Source organism: Rhipicephalus sanguineus, chromosome 8 (genome assembly GCF_013339695.2).
Source record: "Rhipicephalus sanguineus isolate Rsan-2018 chromosome 8, BIME_Rsan_1.4, whole genome shotgun sequence".
NCBI lineage: Eukaryota > Metazoa > Arthropoda > Arachnida > Ixodida > Ixodidae > Rhipicephalus > Rhipicephalus sanguineus.
In genome coordinates, this window is record NC_051183.1 from 75628243 (window position 1) to 75647284 (window position 19042).

The 19042-nt window shown below is 45.5% G+C and overlaps 1 protein-coding gene and 1 non-coding gene across 3 annotated transcripts; one reads left to right on the forward strand and one right to left on the reverse strand.

Moving 5' to 3' along the window:
• LOC119402108 (probable insulin-like peptide 7) lies at positions 1-18274 on the forward strand. Of its 2 annotated transcripts, none has more exons than XM_037669217.2 (4): positions 1-208; positions 2078-2217; positions 13486-13634; positions 14738-18274. In XM_037669217.2, the coding sequence occupies exons 2-4, from the start codon at positions 2111-2113 to the stop codon at positions 14959-14961; spliced, it is 480 nt and encodes a 159-aa protein (XP_037525145.1). In that variant the 5' UTR covers positions 1-208; positions 2078-2110; the 3' UTR covers positions 14962-18274. The 2 variants fall into 2 exon arrangements, with proteins under 2 accessions (XP_037525145.1, XP_049274454.1); XM_049418497.1 differs by having other exon boundaries at positions 3-212.
• Trnae-cuc (transfer RNA glutamic acid (anticodon CUC)) lies at positions 11005-11076 on the reverse strand. Its single transcript has one exon. It is a non-coding gene; the product is annotated as a tRNA-Glu (tRNA).
• Positions 18275-19042: the final 768 nt, after the last annotated feature.

Consider the following 19042-nt stretch of genomic DNA (forward strand, 5'->3'; position numbering starts at 1 on the left):
CCTCGTTGTAAAACCCACAGACGACGGGAAGTTTCGGTGTCTTTGCCAATTCGATACCACGGAGATGTTCGCCTTCATCTACCGACATCTCATGGCTTCCAAGTGACGGTCGAGTGGTTCGCATATCGACGGTACCGGGAGCGGACTGCTTCCAGAGTGTCCGGCGGACAACCGCAGTCGCCGGACGTTCCCCGTAACTTCCGGATAGGTGAGTTTTCCTTGTCAGCACTTCTTTTTCTTATAATATTCTACTTTGGGATTTTCGCGGGTAAATTTAAAAAAAAAATCTTCGGTCAAGTACTCCGTACTGGGATGTATCGAAGTGTCTTCTGTTGTAGGGTTTTGGTTTCTCTATCACCACAGTTAGGAGATGCGCGCTTCGAACTTTGCGTTTGGCGACTTTAGCTTAAAGGACATTAAGAACACCCAAACGATTTTATGGCCAGCGATTCGTGCTGCGGAGGGTATTATCCCTAGCTATATGGGCTGACAAAACGTTAAGAGAAACTAATGCAAGCACGGAGACCCTTCAAGGTAGGGTATGCTAGCAGTGCTGCTTCATTATAATTTCTGCGCACTCACGAACAGCCACATTGTTCCACCTTCTAGCCATGGATGTATATACAACTTTGCTGCAAAAATCCACAGTCATGCGAAAAGCACTGGTGCCAACTTCCAACTTAGGACGCCCTATGCTTTGGACATATGCACGGAGGAAAAAAAGACCAGACGAAGAAACACAGCAAACAGCTAATCACTTCATAGTATGCCAACACGTGTGCATTATCCGAGCACCTATTGCTGCTTGCATCGATAAAACATTTCTTTGGTGGAGAAGGAAAGAGACGAGGAGCATACACGTTTCCAATCGTCACAGCTTCACTCGCAGGCTTTTACAATGTCGAACACGCAACGAACTTAGCCCCTCAAGAAGACTACGGTGCCGTCTAAGAACGAAGCACCGCCGAGTCACGGAAGAGAAACCTCAAGTGTCCCCGTCCTCTCTTTGTCCGGTACCTGTTATACTCACTAAAATGCTAGTCTATGCGTCTGTCTGTCTGCCCGCGGCAAACATTCCATAAGCTCCAAGGACTACTGAAACGGACTACTGGAACGGACTACTGGAACGGACTACTGGAACGGTTATCAGTGAACTCTACCTGGGGAAGTGCGGGTGATCCTATATGATCATCAGAATCAACAACATACCAATGGCACCACACATTCTAATGTCCGTGATCGTGCGTAGTGGTGGTACAGTGCTTACGGTGCTCGTCTGCTGACCAGGTATTCGCGGGTTCGATGGTGTGGCTTGTGTGGGAGGCAAGTGCAACCCCCTGCCGGCATCCACGGAAAAGGACGTCCCCCTCCCCCGCCCGCTAGTAATCTAAGGACCCCAGTCGACGTCTGCACCAGGCCTTTACGCAGCGGACCTCTCCCCTCATTTATTAATGGTGAAAGTTATGGCCACACGGGCTTTTGGCGATAACGGCGACTGAGCACCTCTGATGTTGCATTATAAGAACTGTTTATTCCTCCATTTGCACTTCGAAAACCGGATACTAAACGCAGACCGCTGTGAGCAGCACGTCATCTCTTCATTTTCATTTATGCATCCACTGCGAGCCTTGTTTCCTTTAGGGCTCGACCAACTGGAAGATGGGAGGGGGGGGGGGGCGTTGCGGTGAAACTTGGCAGCCCCTAATGGAGAACCCTGCGTACGCCTATGCAAAGAACCAAGACCTTACGAAGCCACAACTTGAAAAGGGAGGACGCCCTTCTCAAGCTACAAAAAAAAGAGAAGTCGGCGAAGGAGGGGGTTTACTTCTAAATACCTAAAAAAAGGTCGAAATAAGTGGTTGAAACGAAAGCAGATTGATGTGGTCTGTGCACGATGCGCAGGAAAGCCCTTTTCATAACGTACACCTTAGGGTTTAATAGGGTGTGGCCTATCGTGGTTAGCGCAAACATATTCACCTTGCTGAACAAAGGACGCCTTTCCGAAGCCACCCTCCCAAAATTGACGCTGATTACATCTCTCTCTCTCTCTCAATCCATTTTTTCTCTTCACCGGCAGGTTACAAGGTGCGAGGGGAGAGGGACCGCGGTCATGCTTGTGCAGTGGACCGCCCTGTGGTTGGGCTTTCTCGCCGCCGGTCCACGACCTGCGACTGCCGGTGGGGAAGCCCCTGACTGGAACGAGATCTTCAGCAACCGGTAAGCGGTGACTTTCTTTTTTTTTTCTTGCTTTGAACAGAAGAGCTGTTCCAGACCGAGATAAATTCCTGGGGATCCGTCGTCCTGCCTGCGAGAGCGAAGTCTGATGTGAGAGAGAGCATGGGTGAATCCAAGCGGGTGAGAGGGAAGCCTAGTGTAGCGAGTCGGACCTGGTGGGAAGAGGGTAGTGACGTGCAGAAAGGAAGTCGGGTGGAGAGGAGGAGAGCAGAGGCGAAGCTAGTGGTGGGGAGAGGAGGACCAGCTGCTAAACATTCTGGAAAAGCTGAGGGTCTTTGATTCGTACTGGAATGTCCGCCTAGTATTCGTTCTGGAATGTCCAACAATGACTAAGCTAAAACTGACGCCACCAGCTACGCTGTTTATTCAGCCTTAGAGGACAGACTTTTGGGCTAGTTGGTTTGTTACGTTAATTGAAGCCATAGCGCTGATAAGACAGGGACCACAGAAAGAGGAAGGGACGTGCGCACGTCCCGTCCTCTTTCTGTGGTCCCTGTCTTATCAGCGCTATGGCTTCAATTATTCAGCCTTACCGACGTTTTCAGTTCAAGCTGCGCATAATTTCTTTCTTTCTTCGTTTCTCTCCTTCATTTCTTCCGTCTTTCTTTGTTTCTTTTTTTGGTTCTTGCAGTACAATATCGAAATTGTCATACGGGGCACGGCTAAAGGCACATATTGCATGATTGGGCCGGGCCACCCATACAGCCGCATCAGCGGAACGACGACGTTTACAAAACATGAAAGCACACTTGAAAATGAAGTACAAATATATGTAAAACATTACTCATAGTTCGTAAAAAAGAATGAATCAGAGGCAACCAAAAGCATTTTGCAGGATTAGCTACACTGGCCGAGGTGGAGCAGTTTCGCGTGGCAGTTTGAGAACCGTGCTGCGCATGCGCGAGGAGCAGTGACGTCACACGGCGCACAGCTGGCGCACCGGAGCTGCCGCCACCGCGCGCGCCTCGCCGGTCTGCACATTCCAAAGGAGTGACGTCATAGCTGTGGCAGACGCATTGGCGCCGGCGCGCGCCAAACTGTGCGCCTACGTTGCGCAGTGGCCGCCTGACGTTGCGCCACAGCCGCTTGTTAGCGCCTCTCATTTTGCGCATACGCAAACGTGACGTATCAGGGGGGATATACATATAGCGGGGAAGAGGAGGAGGAAAAGAAAAACGGAAGGACAGGGACGCTAGCCATTTGTCAGACCGGCTGGCTTGCGTTTGCTAGTGTGGTATAGCCATGGAGAAGGAGATCGCAAATGCTGCTAAACGGCACAGAAAAGCGCAGATGGTTGACAACCAGGAAAACTAAGAATATTCAGCTGAACCTTAGCGTACGCTACGCGTAGCCGAGCTATGTTTTTATATCGCTCGCAAGCCACTTGCAGCAAAAACCAAGCTAAATCTTTCCAAAATTTAAGCAACAACAAAACCTCTAGGAGATCGTCGTCTGGGATGGGCCACATATTATTATTATTATTATTATTATTATTATTATTATTATTATTATTATTATTATTATTATTATTATTATTATTATTATCAATTCTGTGTCGTTGTGTAAGGTACGTGAGATCAATGATCTAGGTGTTCTTTTACAGCGAAAGCTGTTATGAGATCATTTCAGCGGCCGTTTTTGGCGCCGTCGTTGTCCGCCGCCGCCGGTGTCCGTAACCACTATCGCTCGAAATAAGAAAAAAAGACGAAATCAAAAAAATTCCAGGATGGAACGAGGTTCGAACCTGGGCCCTCTGCGTGGGAGCCCAGTGTTCAACCTCTGAGCCATGCCGGTGCTTGAAAGAGATTTGCAAAAAGGCCCTGTACAGGCTTCATGTCGGGAAAGAACAACATTAACATATGCAATATAGCGTGGTAGAGGACGAATTTTGTAACCAGGCGTCACACAATGCGAATTGCGCAACGAGTAGGTTGTTGAATGCTTCCAACCCATTACAAAGGGCTGTGCCATAAATCTTCATACTACAGCTCTCCGTAGAATGACGGAAAATGGCATAGTGCCTGCTTCCCTACTTCTCAAAAATTACAATGATTTATAGCGTAGTGGGTTCCTCGCAAGTGCACTTGTATTGGTTGCCAAGGAAGCCCATAAGCGCCAAGGAAGCCCATAAGCGCCAAGGAAGCCCATAAGCCCATAATGCAAATTACATACCTGGTCGGCCGTTTAAAGCTTCCAACCCATTACAAAGGGCTGAGCCATAATTCTTCATCGTCACCAGTCGTCGTTTGAACAAAGTGCACATAATGCCTTACAGACGTGTAGCTGGTGCCTGGCTTCTCCGCAGAATGACGAATATTGGCTTAGTAGGTGCTTCCCAACTTCACAAAAATTGTGATTTATGGCGTAGTGCATAAGCGTGCGCAGGGTTCCCCTTCAGGGGGGGCGAAGGTTCGTCGCAGCGCCCCCCCTCCCTATTATGTCAATGTATGCGGCTGCCTTTGCGCCCCTCTTCTCGCCCCCCCTACAATGTATAGGGCTGACTTTGCGCCCCCCCCTTCTCGCCCCCTTGGCCCCCCCCTGCGCACGCCTATGGCGTAGTGGGTACCTTGCTAGTGTACTTGTATTAGTAGCCCCAAGAGAGCTTACAACGGGCTCAAACGGCGCTCTTCCAGCTTTCGCTGTGACTGTGCTGCGGTTTCAGCGCAGGCCTGGCAGTTTTTTTGATAGCACCTTACACTTTTCTGCTCACGCTAAGCGTGTTGCTTTGCGGGGTCTTCGCACCCTAGGCTGCGTTTGCAGAATGTCTAGAGAATTCCGTTCTCCTATGCCCTTCGGAAAATTGTACACCGCGCTATGTCTACCTCAACTTGAGTATGCATCTGTGACCTGGAATGGCATTTCTAATTCCAGCAGCAACGCCATTGAGCGAGTCCAGAAACAATTCCTAAGCATTTACAATCATCGTTTCGCTAGAAATGACTCTGGATCTCGTTCTAACGCTGCTGGATTATTTTCATTGCCATCACTTTGCTGCCGACGAAATCACGCTGATCTGTTATTTCTTTACAAGCTTGTGCATGGTATCATATCCTGCCCTGTACTGCTCAACTGTCTTAATTTCCGAATTCCACGTAAGCTGACCAGAGAGAATAGACCTTTTCATGTAACCGCCTGCCTCTGTGAACATTCGACCATTGGCAGGATACAACGTCTTTACAATGCTTACTTTTTAGAGCTCGATGTTTTTCACGGCTCCCAGTCGTTGTTCTGCTCCGAGCTTTGCACTGTACTTACATAGCCTCGTACACTGTTGACATTTTTTTTCTGCCTGCGCATAGTTGTATATCTGCAATTTTATAACGTTTTTTATCCCTGATATTTTATTATGAATGTTGGCCTTTGTTTGTTTTTTTTTTTCGTGCGCCAGTACAAAGACCTTACGGTTGTTCCTGGGCACGTAAAATAAACGTTTGATTTGATTATTATTATTATTTGATGTGCGTACACATATACACAAGGGCACGGAGGAAAGACGGAGAGAACAGGCTGACAAATTCTACCTAGAGGGGCACAATGTCTGCTTACTCTTTTGGTAGGAAGGAATTAGAGATAGAGGAATGGAAGATGTAGGAGATAAAGAGGAAAGAAAAGTCCCGTCAATTCTGCATGCAGTCATAGCACCCTTTTCAGGCTACATAGATCCAGAGACGCTGTTGCAGTGGGCGTCCTGATTGCAGTTCCACCTTTGAGTTGCATTTGTGTCCTTGTGCCAAATTCTTCATGTTCCAGTATCGGTGAATGCTCCTCGCAGCTGCTTGAGTTACCAAGGGAAGGGGTATTTACTGGGTGTCTAAGCAATCGTTAGCCATGCAAAAATAATAAAACTCCAAATATTATGCTCTTGTTAGGCAGATACTATGTGCGGTCATCTGTCGTCTTATTCCGGCTACAAAATGTTTGCGTACTCTCGCATTTTGTGACTGGCGTAAATCACGGGGGGTCAGGGGGGTCCTTGTGTTCAGGCTGGGGGGGACACCCCTTGCATTGTCCCTTCTTGTGATTTAACTTTCAAACGCCATATATTTTAATTGCTTGAGAGTTAAGTATATTGCAGTCAACTTTTTTTTTTGTTAATGCCTGCAGGTTTATATTGTAGTGTGCGTAGGCCTGTGTTCAATACCCTTCAGCTATGTGAGACAATTGAAATCGCAACTGCGGCTTCGCCGCTTTCGGAGAAGACTCGTTATAACAGTGGAATTACAGGAGCTGGAAACTCATACTCGTTTTTAAAAATTTTATTTCAAAGCGTGATTTTAATATTAATATAAATAAAAATAAAAACAAAATGGCCGCTATAGCAAGATGTGTGTACCCCTCATGATTTAACTGGATTTACGCCACTGCATTTTGTAATTTTTGCGAACTTTAGCGTTCCGTATGCAAGCTCTGAATTGCCGGTAATCCATGAAATTATGTCTTGGGGTGAAAAGTTATTGGAAGCACGGGTTCAGGGGCTCGTGGCCGCTAACCACATAGCCACCCAACCTTTTTTTTTTGTATTGACATGACGTAAGGAGATGTTGGCGCACAAATACTATGTAATACTTGTAAGTGCACATGGATCGGTCAAGCGGACGTCAGCAAAACTAAATAACACAGCACAGTACAAAACCTCTCCACTTCAACCCCCCCCACACACACACACACATACACACACACTTAACCATCGGTTATATAGCATTATGGCAACATTGAGTCATTTCCTCCAGTATAAACCCCAACATACCACGTAAGGACTCTGAATCATTGATTTGCTGTGCTATCCTTGTTTACCGATAGATCGTTCTTCCCTTAGAAGATACAGATGCTACACTGATGACGTCACTAGGCGCTAGTGCAGCAAATTAAACTTCGTGTCGCCACCCGTATATTTGTTTGTTTTGTTACTGACTCGTGAACGCTTCCTTCGCTGTAAGCCGCTGTGTGTTGGTATTCCGAAAGTGTAGTTATCCGATTCCAGCTTAATGTCGCGTCACGGGAAAATCGGCGTACGAAATCAACAAAGCAGATGAAGTGAGGATAACTAGCAGAAATAAAAGCGCGTTCGAGGTAGTAAATGTCACAAGCAATTTCAAGCTTACCGCTGGATGGATGGATGGATGCTATGAGCATCACCTTAACCCTTTCAGGACCAGTGATTTCAATTGGAATCATCAATTTTTTAGGTCACTCAGCAAGCTCCTGGTTAAGATAAAGCGTTGCTCTTCCTTAAGAGCTCATATTTAGCTTCTGCTCTACGTATGGTGCCAACTTGGTACATACAACAAAGCGAGGTCACGTGTGAACAAAGAAATTACAGAAGCGGTCATGCTCTTCGCGCATTTCGCTGAGGCAGCTTTTTTCACCATGCAGAGATAGGGCATTTATTTTAGTTTCGCGTCGAAAATTGGAATGTTGGTTATTGGGCATTATGCTACCCCCTCTAAATAACTGTTTAAGCAAAAAACTAAGCAAAAATAATGAAAATAATATTAAATAATAATTATTAAATAAATTAATTTGGACATTATTACTCTTGATTGAAAAGTGTGAGCAAAGATATTTTTTCATTTTTTTGGACTGCCATGATCATGCACATCTCAAAATATAAACAAGTTGCTTGCATTTATAATAATTGACTTGGGACTGAAAGGGCTAATAACGGGGCGGTGACATGTGGGCCACCAGGCTCGACAAAGAAAAGCAAAAAGCATTTTTTTAAGAGCTGGCGTAGTGCCTTGTCTACTAGGATTAAATTAATCTTACTATAGAGAGAAAAAAAAAACAAATTCACAGCCCAGTTTTCTGCCCCTTGCGGCAAAATGACCCTAAAGGGACACTAAAGAGCAAAACGATTTTTCTCGTATTAGTAAACTACTGTTTCACGATACCAAAAACATCACGCTTGCGGAGAGAAGACGCTTAGTAAGCGAGAAATCGCGCAAAAAGAAAATGTGGGTGGCGATGCCACCTTGAAGTTTCCGCACAATTCGCCGTGACGTCATACATTTTGACGGCGCCTACTAGGGCCTACTTAGTTCCTTAACGGTAAAAATGAAGTACACTATCCTCTGAGAGGGCCCTAGAGTTAACACACCAAGTTTGAGAGAATTTTGTTGAGCCAACGCGCCAAAATACGATAAATACACTTTGAAATCGGTGACGTCACGCGTAGAGATTTTAGCGCAAGATTTAAAAATGAAACTTCGAACTTCCTTTCCTCCTTTATTAATAGACCTACGATGATGAAATTAAGGACATTATAGTTCTCAAAGCACAATTTATCAATCTAAACCGATTCATTGTTTCTCTTTAGTGTCCCTTTAATTCTCCCGGATGGATGGATGCTATGAGCGTCCCCTTTAAAACGGGGCGGTGACATGTCTGCCACCAGGCTCGAAGAAAAAAAAAAAAGAAAGAAAAAAAAGCTTCCTTGTTTCATGTTGGCCTAATACCTTATCTACATTGATTAAATCTATGTTATTATACCAAAAAATATAAATTCACGGTCCATCTCTCTGCCTCTTAAGGCAGAATGACCTTATTTTTCCCCCATTATTTATTTTTGTTCTTTATCTCTACTTTTCTGCCACCAATACTCTAACCGTCTCTTACTTATTTCTATCGCGGACGTGTTCAGCTTTCCATTGTTGTCCCTAAAACCCAAGGCTTCATGTAGACTCGTGCCCACACGTATACCTGGGTGAATATCGCCACATTCAATCAGTACATGTTCCATCGTTTCCTTAGTTCCCCCGCAGCATGTACATTGTTCTTCTTCGTTACTAAATCTCGCTTTATAACTACGCGTTCTAAGGCAGCCCGACCTTGCTTCAAACAGTAAAGCGCTTCCCCTTGAATTATCGTAAAACCTTTCCCTCCTTATTTCGTTTTTTCCTTTTCGGTAGTTACTCAGAGCCGGCTTCTTTTCCATCGCTGTCATCCAATAAGTCCTCTCCGCCTCTCTGACCTTCCGCTTAATGCTCCTTGTTGCCATATCGCCCGCACTGCCAGCCGTATATTTACTGGTGAGCCTCCTAGTTCTTTTTCTCCACTGCGTGTCAACGCTTTTTCTATACAAATACCTGAAAACCTTCTCTGCCCATCTACTCTCCTTCATTTTCCTCAGCCTCTCTTCGAATCTCATTTTGCTCTGCGCTTCCCTCACTTCAAAGCCTGTCCATCCCATATCACCCTTTACCGCCTCATTTGTCGTCTTCCCGTGAGCGCCCAACGCGAGGCGGCCCACCGTCCTTTGATTTACATCCATTCCTGATTGCACCTCTGACTTCATGCACACCACTGAGTTCCCAAATGTAAGCCCCGGAACCATCACACCCTTCCACAGCCCTCGAAGCACCTCGTACCTATTGTATCCCCATAAAGCTCTGTGCTTCATAATTGCAGCATTCCTCTTTCCCTTTGCTACCGATGCTTTCTCTTGTACCTCCATATATCTATCCCCCTCATTTACCCATACTCCGAGGTACTTGTACTCGCTTACCCTCGGTATTTTTTGGCCCTGTATTAATACCGTATGGTCTCCGTGATCATTGAATACCATCAATCCGCATTTTGTTGCACTAAATCCTAGTCCTAGAGCCTCACACTCCCTTCCGCATATATCTGCCAGTCGCTGTATATCATCTTGACTGTCCGCAAATAAGACAATATCATCAGCATAAAATAGACCTGGAAGCTTCTGCTCAACCATCGCTCCGACCTGTTTGTGTGACAAATTAAATCCAATGTTGCTACCTTCTAGCGCTTTTTCCATCCTCGCCATGTACAGCATGAATAACAGCGGGGACAAAGGGCATCCCTGTCTCAGCCCCTTGCTAATTTCAACGCTGTCCTTGCTACTTATTCCTTCCCATTCTATACAAACTGTATTTCCTCGGTATATTTCCCTCAAAAGCTGTACACAGTCGTCACCTATGCCCACTTCCTTCAATATATCCCACAAAATTTCCTGATTAACGTTGTCATACGCCCCGGTGATATCTAGATAAGCTACGTATAAGGGCCTGTTTTCTATTTTAGATATTTCTATACACTGGGTAAGAACAAACAGATTATCGTCTAACCGCCTGTCGATTCGAAATCCATTCTGAAGTTCTCCCAAAATATCATTTTGTTCTACCCACGCTTCTATTTTTGTTGAGCCATTTCATTGTTTAGTAAACTTAGCACTACAAGCGCCATCTAGCGGTAAAAAAGAGAAGCTTGATGCAGCAGTGCCGAGGATACCCGCTAGGTGGCTTGGTCGTCTGATACCAGCACGTGGTTTCAAAAAAAAGCTACTTTTTCTTGATGCAGTTGTCTTTTTTGTAAATTAGGGCTGCTGTGTCACGACAGATAAGTGCAAACTTCAAGCTGTGAGCGTCTCGCACACAACGGTATGGTTTCAGTGAACGGAGGAAACGCCAAATTCATTATTGTAAGCGTTGCTGCCATCCCAGATGGGTGACAGTGAACACATTGTGTTTCATTACCCTGACACACTGTCTTTTTTGTCGTACGTCGGTTGCGGATACTTCTGTTAAGCTAACTCCATTCACTGACAGCAAGGATACTGTTCGTCTAGCTACATTTCTGAGCAGGGTCTCCAGTACATCTAACACAGCAAGCAGAGTCCCATTTGTATGAACCGCAGTGCAGCAGCATAAGACTAGACGGACTCCGATGTGTTTACGGGTGTTGGCTCTAAATATGATATGTCATAAACACTAAAAGATATCGCGAAAAGAAAAAAAAACAAAAAAATAGTTCCGACACCGGGAATCGAACCCGGGCCTCCTGGGTGAGAGCCAGGTATCCTAACCACTAGACCATGCCGGAGAGCGGTTTAAGGCATATAATTGAAGCCTTAAAAACTCACTAAACTTTTTCAGTTCCATTTCTTGCTTGTATATCTAACAAAATCATGCTAGCGTACATAATTTTGAAGCCAAATATGCATTGGGCGGAACGACAGCTGACACTGACCTCCTTTCTCAAAACCGATGGCGGGAATTTGAATGCTCCCCTGCGAAATTATTGCTTAGAATGATGCTATGCAACCTACACACTCGAGTTTGATGGTGGGACTGCAATAGGCTTTCGGTAGCGCCACTAAAACGCAGCGCGTTACCAACAGGTATGCGTGGCCAACAAGTTCACGTTGCAACTCTCGTTAAATGGAACGGCCAAAAACGTCATTCTCGTCATCGCTAACAATACTTCACTCTCCTGTACACTAAACAGAGTTATACAGGCGAATAAATTATAGAAGAAATTGCAAAATTTACAAGCAAGACATGCCCTGCTGTTTCCGTATAAACTTAGGACGAGTCTGAATGGTTCGAAATAAATTGTGCACATTGACCTACTTAAAGGGACGCTAAAGAGCAAAACGATTTTTCTCGCATTAGTAAAGTAGTCTTCCACGATACCAAAAACATCACGCTTGCTGCGAGAAGGACGCTTAATGAGCGAAAAAACGCGCAAAATGAAAATACAGGTGGCGACGCCACCTTGGAATTCCCGCACCATTTGCCGTGACGTCAGATATTTTTGACGGCGCCTGCTTGGGCCTACGTAGCTCCTAATCGGTTAAATCGAAGCACATTGTCCTCTGAGGGGGCCAGAGACTTGACATAACGAGTTTGTGGAAACTTCGTCGAGCCAGTGGCGCCAAAATACGTTAAATGCTCTGTGAAGTCTTTTAATTCACGAAATACAAAGTTCGGCGCGAAATTTAAAGATGAAACTTTGAACTTGGTTTTCTCCTGTAATAATAAACCTATGGTGGTGAAATAAACTACACAAGAGTTCTCCGAGCACACTTTATCCATCTAAACCAATTCATTGTTTCTCTTTAGTGTCCCTTTAAGCTGCTCACCGCAAAATGCGGCGTGTCCAGTGCATGACTGTGGGTTCATGTTGACGACCTGCTGAGCAGTTTAGGTTTGGTATTTCCCAAGGTAAGAGCTGAGTGGTATCTCTAGCGAAAGAGACAGTGTCATTTCTAAAATAAGCGACGTTGAAAGAAAGAACTCCAGAAACTTGAGGACTCCAAGGAGCGAAATTTCGCAGAATCGCTGAATTACTGGAATGTTTGTTCGTTTGTTCCTGAGTAACCTGGCACAACCCATCGCGGAGGATAGGCCATGAAACGGGCCATACCTCGTTCTAGAAATTAAACAGCTTTATAAGATAAGTAGGTTTCGAAATAGATGGTTTATGAAATAACTCATTACTTTATGAACAAGTAAAAAAAAAATAGAAGTAAACAATGTGATCAAAAAAGAAGCTGAAGTTCGATAACCTTAAAATTCAATTCTTTTTGTTGCAAAAGAACTGACAGTTGGGCGAGTTGGTATTGATTCATCATTCAATGCGCAAAGCTAGACAAGGACGAAGAAGAGACGAAGACAACGCGATTTAATTTTGTTTATTATAATAGAAACAAGAACAGCACTTACACATATGTAATCGTGGCAAACACTACTGGTGGTAACTAAACACGTAGTCGTATTGTTTCGTTGTTCTTTCGGTCTCTTCTTCGTCCCCGTGTAGGGTATATTGAATCACAATTCTTATTGTCTCACGTAGGAAATTGCATACTGCATCACAAAACCTCTTCTGGCTAACACTCAATGCAGTAGCACCAAAACAAAGAACCACCGGAAATGACAAACTTAAATCGAACTTTCGGAGAGGTTCTTCTAGTAATCGTTTTTTTTTATTTGTGAACCTCCAGCGTGTCTGAAAATGGTACATGAGTAGCGCCAAAGCTTTTTTTTTTTCCTCTTCTTCTAAATGCTTTTTTTTCTTTTGTCAAATGGCGTTCATACTGACATATGTCGGTGATGGAAATCTTTTCCTGAAGGAAGTTGGCACGCGATGGTTGTTGTAAGTTCAGCATCAATTGTTTTAGTCCACTCATCAGTGAGAATAAAGTGGAATCAGCTCTCAGAACACAAAGGTAATTGGAGATCGTTTTTGTCCTGTCGTAGATATAAAATATAATGATGATGATGTTTATGATGATTATGACAATTTTTGTTTGGGGAGGGGTGAATCGTGAGAAGTCTATTATAACTAAAATGCCTCAGGCCAACAGAGCAAGCATTATATAAGTACACTGCTGAACAATTGTTCTTGTAGCAGCTGGCGCAGCAATTTGGTAAACCTCAGTAACTATAGTGAATTATTCTTGGGGACTCTATATACCTCGTCCAATCGGGCTGCCCTTTGTCTTGACAGGAACGATGACGATTGGGCGCGGGTGTGGCACGTGGAACGCCACAGGCGCTGCTACCACGAGCTGCTGTCACACATGAGCTGGGTCTGCGAGAAGGACATCTACAAGATGCGCCGCCGGAAAAGGGACGCACCCCTTGACAAGGACGCCGGTGAGGCCTATAGACAGTGAATGCACTCCACCCTTTTGAAGTGTTTGTTGCCTTGTCACGCTACCGTACATTCCTAAGTGTTAAACTCTTTCCATAATATTTTACTCTCTGCCGTACACGTCTCTTGTCTTCTGCTTCCGAAGCTGACAGCTATGCGTCTGCTAAGAAAATTAGCGCAGCAGTTAGAAAGAATAACTTTTGTGGCAGTCAGGATCCACCAGAAAGCATTTAGGGTTTAAGCACGCCCTGAATATACTTAGCCGAAAAAGATATTTTACTTCAGCTGCGCCTGCGGCGTTTATGTCTTTCGCGTTTTTGTTTCACATGTATGGTGAACTTACAACAGCTTTCTTTCTTTCTTTCTTTCTTTCTTTCTTTCTTTCTTTCTTTCTTTCTTTCTTTCTTTCTTCTCTTTCTTTCTTTCTTTCTTTCTTTCTTTCTTTCTTTCTTTCTTTCTTTCTTTCTTTCTTTATTTATTTATTTATTTATTTCGTCTGTTTGTTTGTTTCTTTCTTTCTTTCTTGATTGGTTTATTTACAACATTATATTAAATGGTCCCAGGATTCACGACTAAAGGCAAACGTTGCCTGACTGGGCCGTGCCACCCACACAGCAGCAGCAGCCGAACGACGACATTTACAAAACTTAAAATCGCAAATGAAAATCGATCAGTATACTTATTTCAGGCAGATGAGATGTACAGTTAATGAAAATTCAGGGCAAACAAAGACATCGGCGTTACAGTTTCAGCAAACAAGGACACCAGCATTATACGTTTGCTAAGCACTTCAAGAGTAGAAGCCCGAACATATACGAAACTGGCATTGCTGAGTTGAAAGTCATAATTAGACACCTATGAGCTGTCTCTTCTGGACTTTTTTTGCGTTAGCAAACATGAATTTCAACGAAAACCAACTAGCGCTACTTATTAAGGTCTGACCACACGTACGCGTTACAGCGCGTCAGCGCGTTCGCGGCGCCGCACTCTCTCCATGGGGAGAGGGCGTGGCGCCGCGTCTACATGCCACGCGCTGACGCGCTGCAACGCGTACGCGTGGTCAGGAATTTACCCTTCCTACTCCTGCGTCTTCTTTGTGTCGCAGACCTCGCTGAGGTCTTCCTGAAGCCCGAGGCCGCACTGAGCCTGCTGAGTTCTTCAGCAGCGGGCAAGCAGGCCGGCGGAGGACGACGCAAGTCCTGGCGACGCCAGAGGCTGGGAGTACGAGGCATCATGGACGAGTGCTGCGACGTCCAGACCGGCTGCAGTTGGGAGGAGTACGCGGAGTACTGCCCCACTAGTAGGAGGATACGCAACCGCAGGCGCTAAACCAAACAGTTCCTGCGAACACACAGCTCACGCATCTCGCACTCTTGAGAACAAAGGGAGTGGCTGGTTTAGATTAGTTTCGTTTAGTTTAGCTTAGTTTATTTATTTCCGACAAGCACGTTTACATACACGTGTGAAGCACAAGGAAGTAAAATCAGCTTGAAAAAGCTCCCATATTCCTTGTGTACATGGAAGTGCAGGGCAGAAAACACAGAGTTCACTGATCAGACAACACGTAATTACAGTGACATGAGGACAAGCAGTGATAAGCAGTACATTTCGGGAACAAAGTTATAATATCGAAAAAAAGCATTTATGTTTGTTGCATTTTTAGCTGTTAGAAACGCCACTCTTTCAAGAAATATTAAATTTCATCGTAAAAAGCAGTTCTCGTATGCTTTTCATAACAGGCGACTTCCTTTTTTACGCAAGAGGGGTGACTTCCTTGTGTCACTCCAGTTTTGAGTTCCTTCTCACCCCAATGGAGAACACACACTTTGCTTTGAACATTGCAGAGCTGGGGACTGAACAAAGACAGAGCGAAAGGTAGAGGAAAGATAGGCAGGTTAACCAGGAAGAATTCCGGCTGGCTACTCTGTACGCGGAAAGGGAAAAGGGGGTGCGAAAGAATGAAAGAGGAGGACAGTCTGTAACGACATTGCAAGGTCATGGCAATAGCACTGTCTAAAAGCAACACATCAACATTGTCTGAGACCAGTCATAACTTTTCCTTCAGTCCGGTTGCTCGAAGGAGGTGGTCGACTGGGCTACTTTGAGATACATACGATCTTGGATTTACAGTTACGACGTCCCTGTTTTGCGACCGCGCTGTAAAGTGAAGTTCCGGACAGAATACGATGAGGTGCAGTCCTTTATGATAGAAAGAACTAAAGCTAGAGCTAACTCAGGACCAGATTGTTTTACTCGCGCGCCCGTGTTTTGAAAACCATACAGAACCTCGAACCCAGTACGAAACGGCCAGCACAGAAGCTACGAGCGTGGTTACTCCACAGCTCATGACGAGTGAACGCTGATGGTCAGTGTGGAATAAGGATAGGCCGAACGTAATAGGGATCGTTCATTCCATGTGACCCTCGGCCTTAACTAGCTGCCTTCCAAATGCAATGAAAATTATAGCCTATCCACCCATCTTCCTAACGAAGCGCCAACAGACAAGGGACGCTGTTTGTCGGTTTTCCTACGTCCCTTCTTCGTTCGTGCGTTCGTTTCGAGGATATATTTATAACTTTAGTATAGATATAATAATATTTGTTCACGGAGTAGTCAAAACGCAATCCTAGAGTAATAATTCGCATGCTAAGTGAGCCCACTGGCACTCCCTTTGTTCTGTACGAGTGCGAAGGAATGCGTGTGACCAGAAGGTGCGCCCGTTGCAGAGGACCTATAGGCTTGAGAATGAATCCCGGTCGTGTTGTGGTAGTGGCTCGTGATCCCTTCAACGAGGTCAAGAAGATCCACATACGGGCAGGGTTACGGGTCTTTTTAACCACCGCAGCCTTTGTCGCGTCCGGCCTGGACACAGCGATGACTGCGGATCACATAGTTACCGAATCTCCTCATGTCCCCCGATAAGATCCGGTGTTGGTGACTGTCCAGTCATTTCTTCTTGTGTTGGTGTGCCCTTCACGTCTTTTCGTGTTGATAGCTGCGGGCAGGCAGAGCAAGGTGTAAGACTGCAAGTGGTTAACGCCTACATGTAGCCAGTGGTCGGCAGTCTCTCACACAGGTAGCTAGGTCTGCTCCCTTAAGCTATTAATTACACTAACAAGTTCATTCGGCAGTTTTGGAACCTACTGTAACCTCCTTGTAGCCCCAATCCTACTTCATCCTCTTATAAGGTAAATATGTGTGCATATGCCATGCAAGCTAATAACGGGAAAGAGAACTCAGGGAGTTGATAGCACATGTCTTCCATTGCACAACCAAAGTTTAGTCGATGTAATCTGTTTACCTGCCTTGACTTCTTGCTTAATGTTTCTCGTCTTAGTTGCTTACCTAGCTTGCCTGACAGCTTCTGTTGGCGATGAAGCCTCTTTCGTTCTTTTCTTGGGCGCACTTGTCCATCTGCCTGTATATTACCTCCAAAATCACAGATAGTACGTTGTGGAACGGGCAAGATGCACACCTCAGTGCAAACTTGATTACCTGGATGCCTGATGTCGAGCTTTTTAAGGCGAAAGCCTCAGATGCCTCATTAAACGCGAAAATTGACCGTCCGCGTCGACGTTCAGCGGTGTCGGGGACAAGTATTGCAAAAATACATCATCACATGATGACGTCACCATAAGATGTCATCATCACGTCACAGATCGCCAGAATTTGCTACGTTGCCATGACATCATCATGACGTCATCATGAAGTTACTGTGATGCCACGTGGTGTAACATCACCTGATGTTGTCATGACATATGTCATCCCTTGGTGGAAGGTGGGCCGATCAAGGAGGCAGTTCAAAACCAGGTGAGGTGCTTCCGATCCTGGAGGCAATGCACAGCCACGTTAGGTGCAGAATTCTTTCGGCGGGTGACGGAGAAGGATTAGTACATCGAATGAGAAAAAAAAAATGGCTTTCGCCTTCGTGTCGTCTTAGGTGAATGCATAAGGGACCCTGTGAGTTTTTGTTGCCTCGTGGCACCATCTTGTTTCCAGAGTGACGGGTTGTTTTCTTGTTCTTACTGTCGTTCTTCTTGCATTGCTGCTTCACCTGTGGCATCTAGCCAAAGTGCAAAAGCCTTGCGTTTCAGGTGAGCCCTGTTGGTCACCAGCCACACCCCGCTTGACGCATGCGCTTAAGGAGTCCTGTGATAAAACGTAGTTGTGATATGCAAGAAAGAGCCCTTATCAGACCGATCCTATCGTTGTCCTGGATGTTTGAGGGCGATTGTGCGTGCGCGCCTCGAGCGGACGCGCCTTCTGGTCGCATGATTGAGAGCCTGAGTCAAAAAACAAGACACACAGCGCGGTGGTAGCGTATATCCTTGCTGTCCTTCGACTGCAAGGACATTCTCGGTGTTCCCCGGAAAGAAAAAAAAATGTGGACACCGGGTCCTGATTTTTGCAGGCGAAACGGCCGGTCCTTTATTACACGCATCCCAATCCATGGAGAATTCAAGCGCACCGCTTACAACTCTCCAAGGACAGAATGCGTTCTACTGTATGTGCTGAGGAGCGTCTGTGCGCATACTTCAAATAAAAAAAAACGTCTATACAAAGGCTATTCGTAGCCGCCAAGAAAGAAAAAAAAGAAAATGAGCGCCCAGCGCTGTAGGAGTTGTTGGCGTAAAAATAAAATATTTGAAAATCAATCGATCATTTCAGTGTTCCGTTGTTCCCAAAGAACTTTATCTTCTGTCTCCTGGCGATGCATTATGACAACTCTTTTTGTAATCAGGAGGAAGCGGTCAGTCACTTCATTTTATCCTACTACTAGTACTGGAATACTAGTACCAGGACACCAGTACCACCTCATCGAAATGTGGGCCTGAAATCTACAGAACAAAATATTCTTCCGTTTTGGGGCCATTACTCTGGGATACAGCCACAGGAATGTTTTCTTCCCAATTCAGGAATTTGTCATAGGGACTAAAACAATGCCTTCCTAAATTCTGCCATCTTTAAGTATTACATCACTGATCCGGTAATTAATGATGATGAAATACACTTTTAATTGGCCGAAACAGTGTTCCCGAGCTCGTAAGCTTGTGGTCACCCTAGGTGGGAGGGTCTCCTAGTCCAGGAATCCTCTGGCCGCGATCGCCTCCCGGGCCCTGGCGACGAGTCGTCGTTGGTCGTCTAGGTCCCGTGCGGAGATCTTGGCCTCCCACGTCTCGGCGAGGAGGTTGTTGCGTGCGATCGTTGCGGCCTTGTTATCGTCATCTTGGTGGCGCCACGGGCACTCGAGTATGAGGTGTGCCAGTGTGTCGGGAACGTCGCATATCGGGCAGTGGTATGCATGAAGCGTCGGGTAGATGCGCTGTAGCAGGACACCGTGCGTGTGCGTGTTGCTTTGCAGTCTTCCGGAATGCTGTTGTTTCTTCCTTAGTCAGCTTGGGGTGAGGTG

Coding starts and splice junctions, on each gene's coding strand:
- LOC119402108 (XM_037669217.2), top strand. CDS start 2,111: ATGCTTGTGCAGTGGACCGCCCTGTGGTTGGGCTTTCTCGCCGCCGGT. Junction 2,218..13,485: donor AACGAGATCTTCAGCAACCG/GTAAGCGGTGAC, acceptor TTGTCTTGACAG/GAACGATGACGATTGGGCGC. Junction 13,635..14,737: donor ACCCCTTGACAAGGACGCCG/GTGAGGCCTATA, acceptor TTTGTGTCGCAG/ACCTCGCTGAGGTCTTCCTG.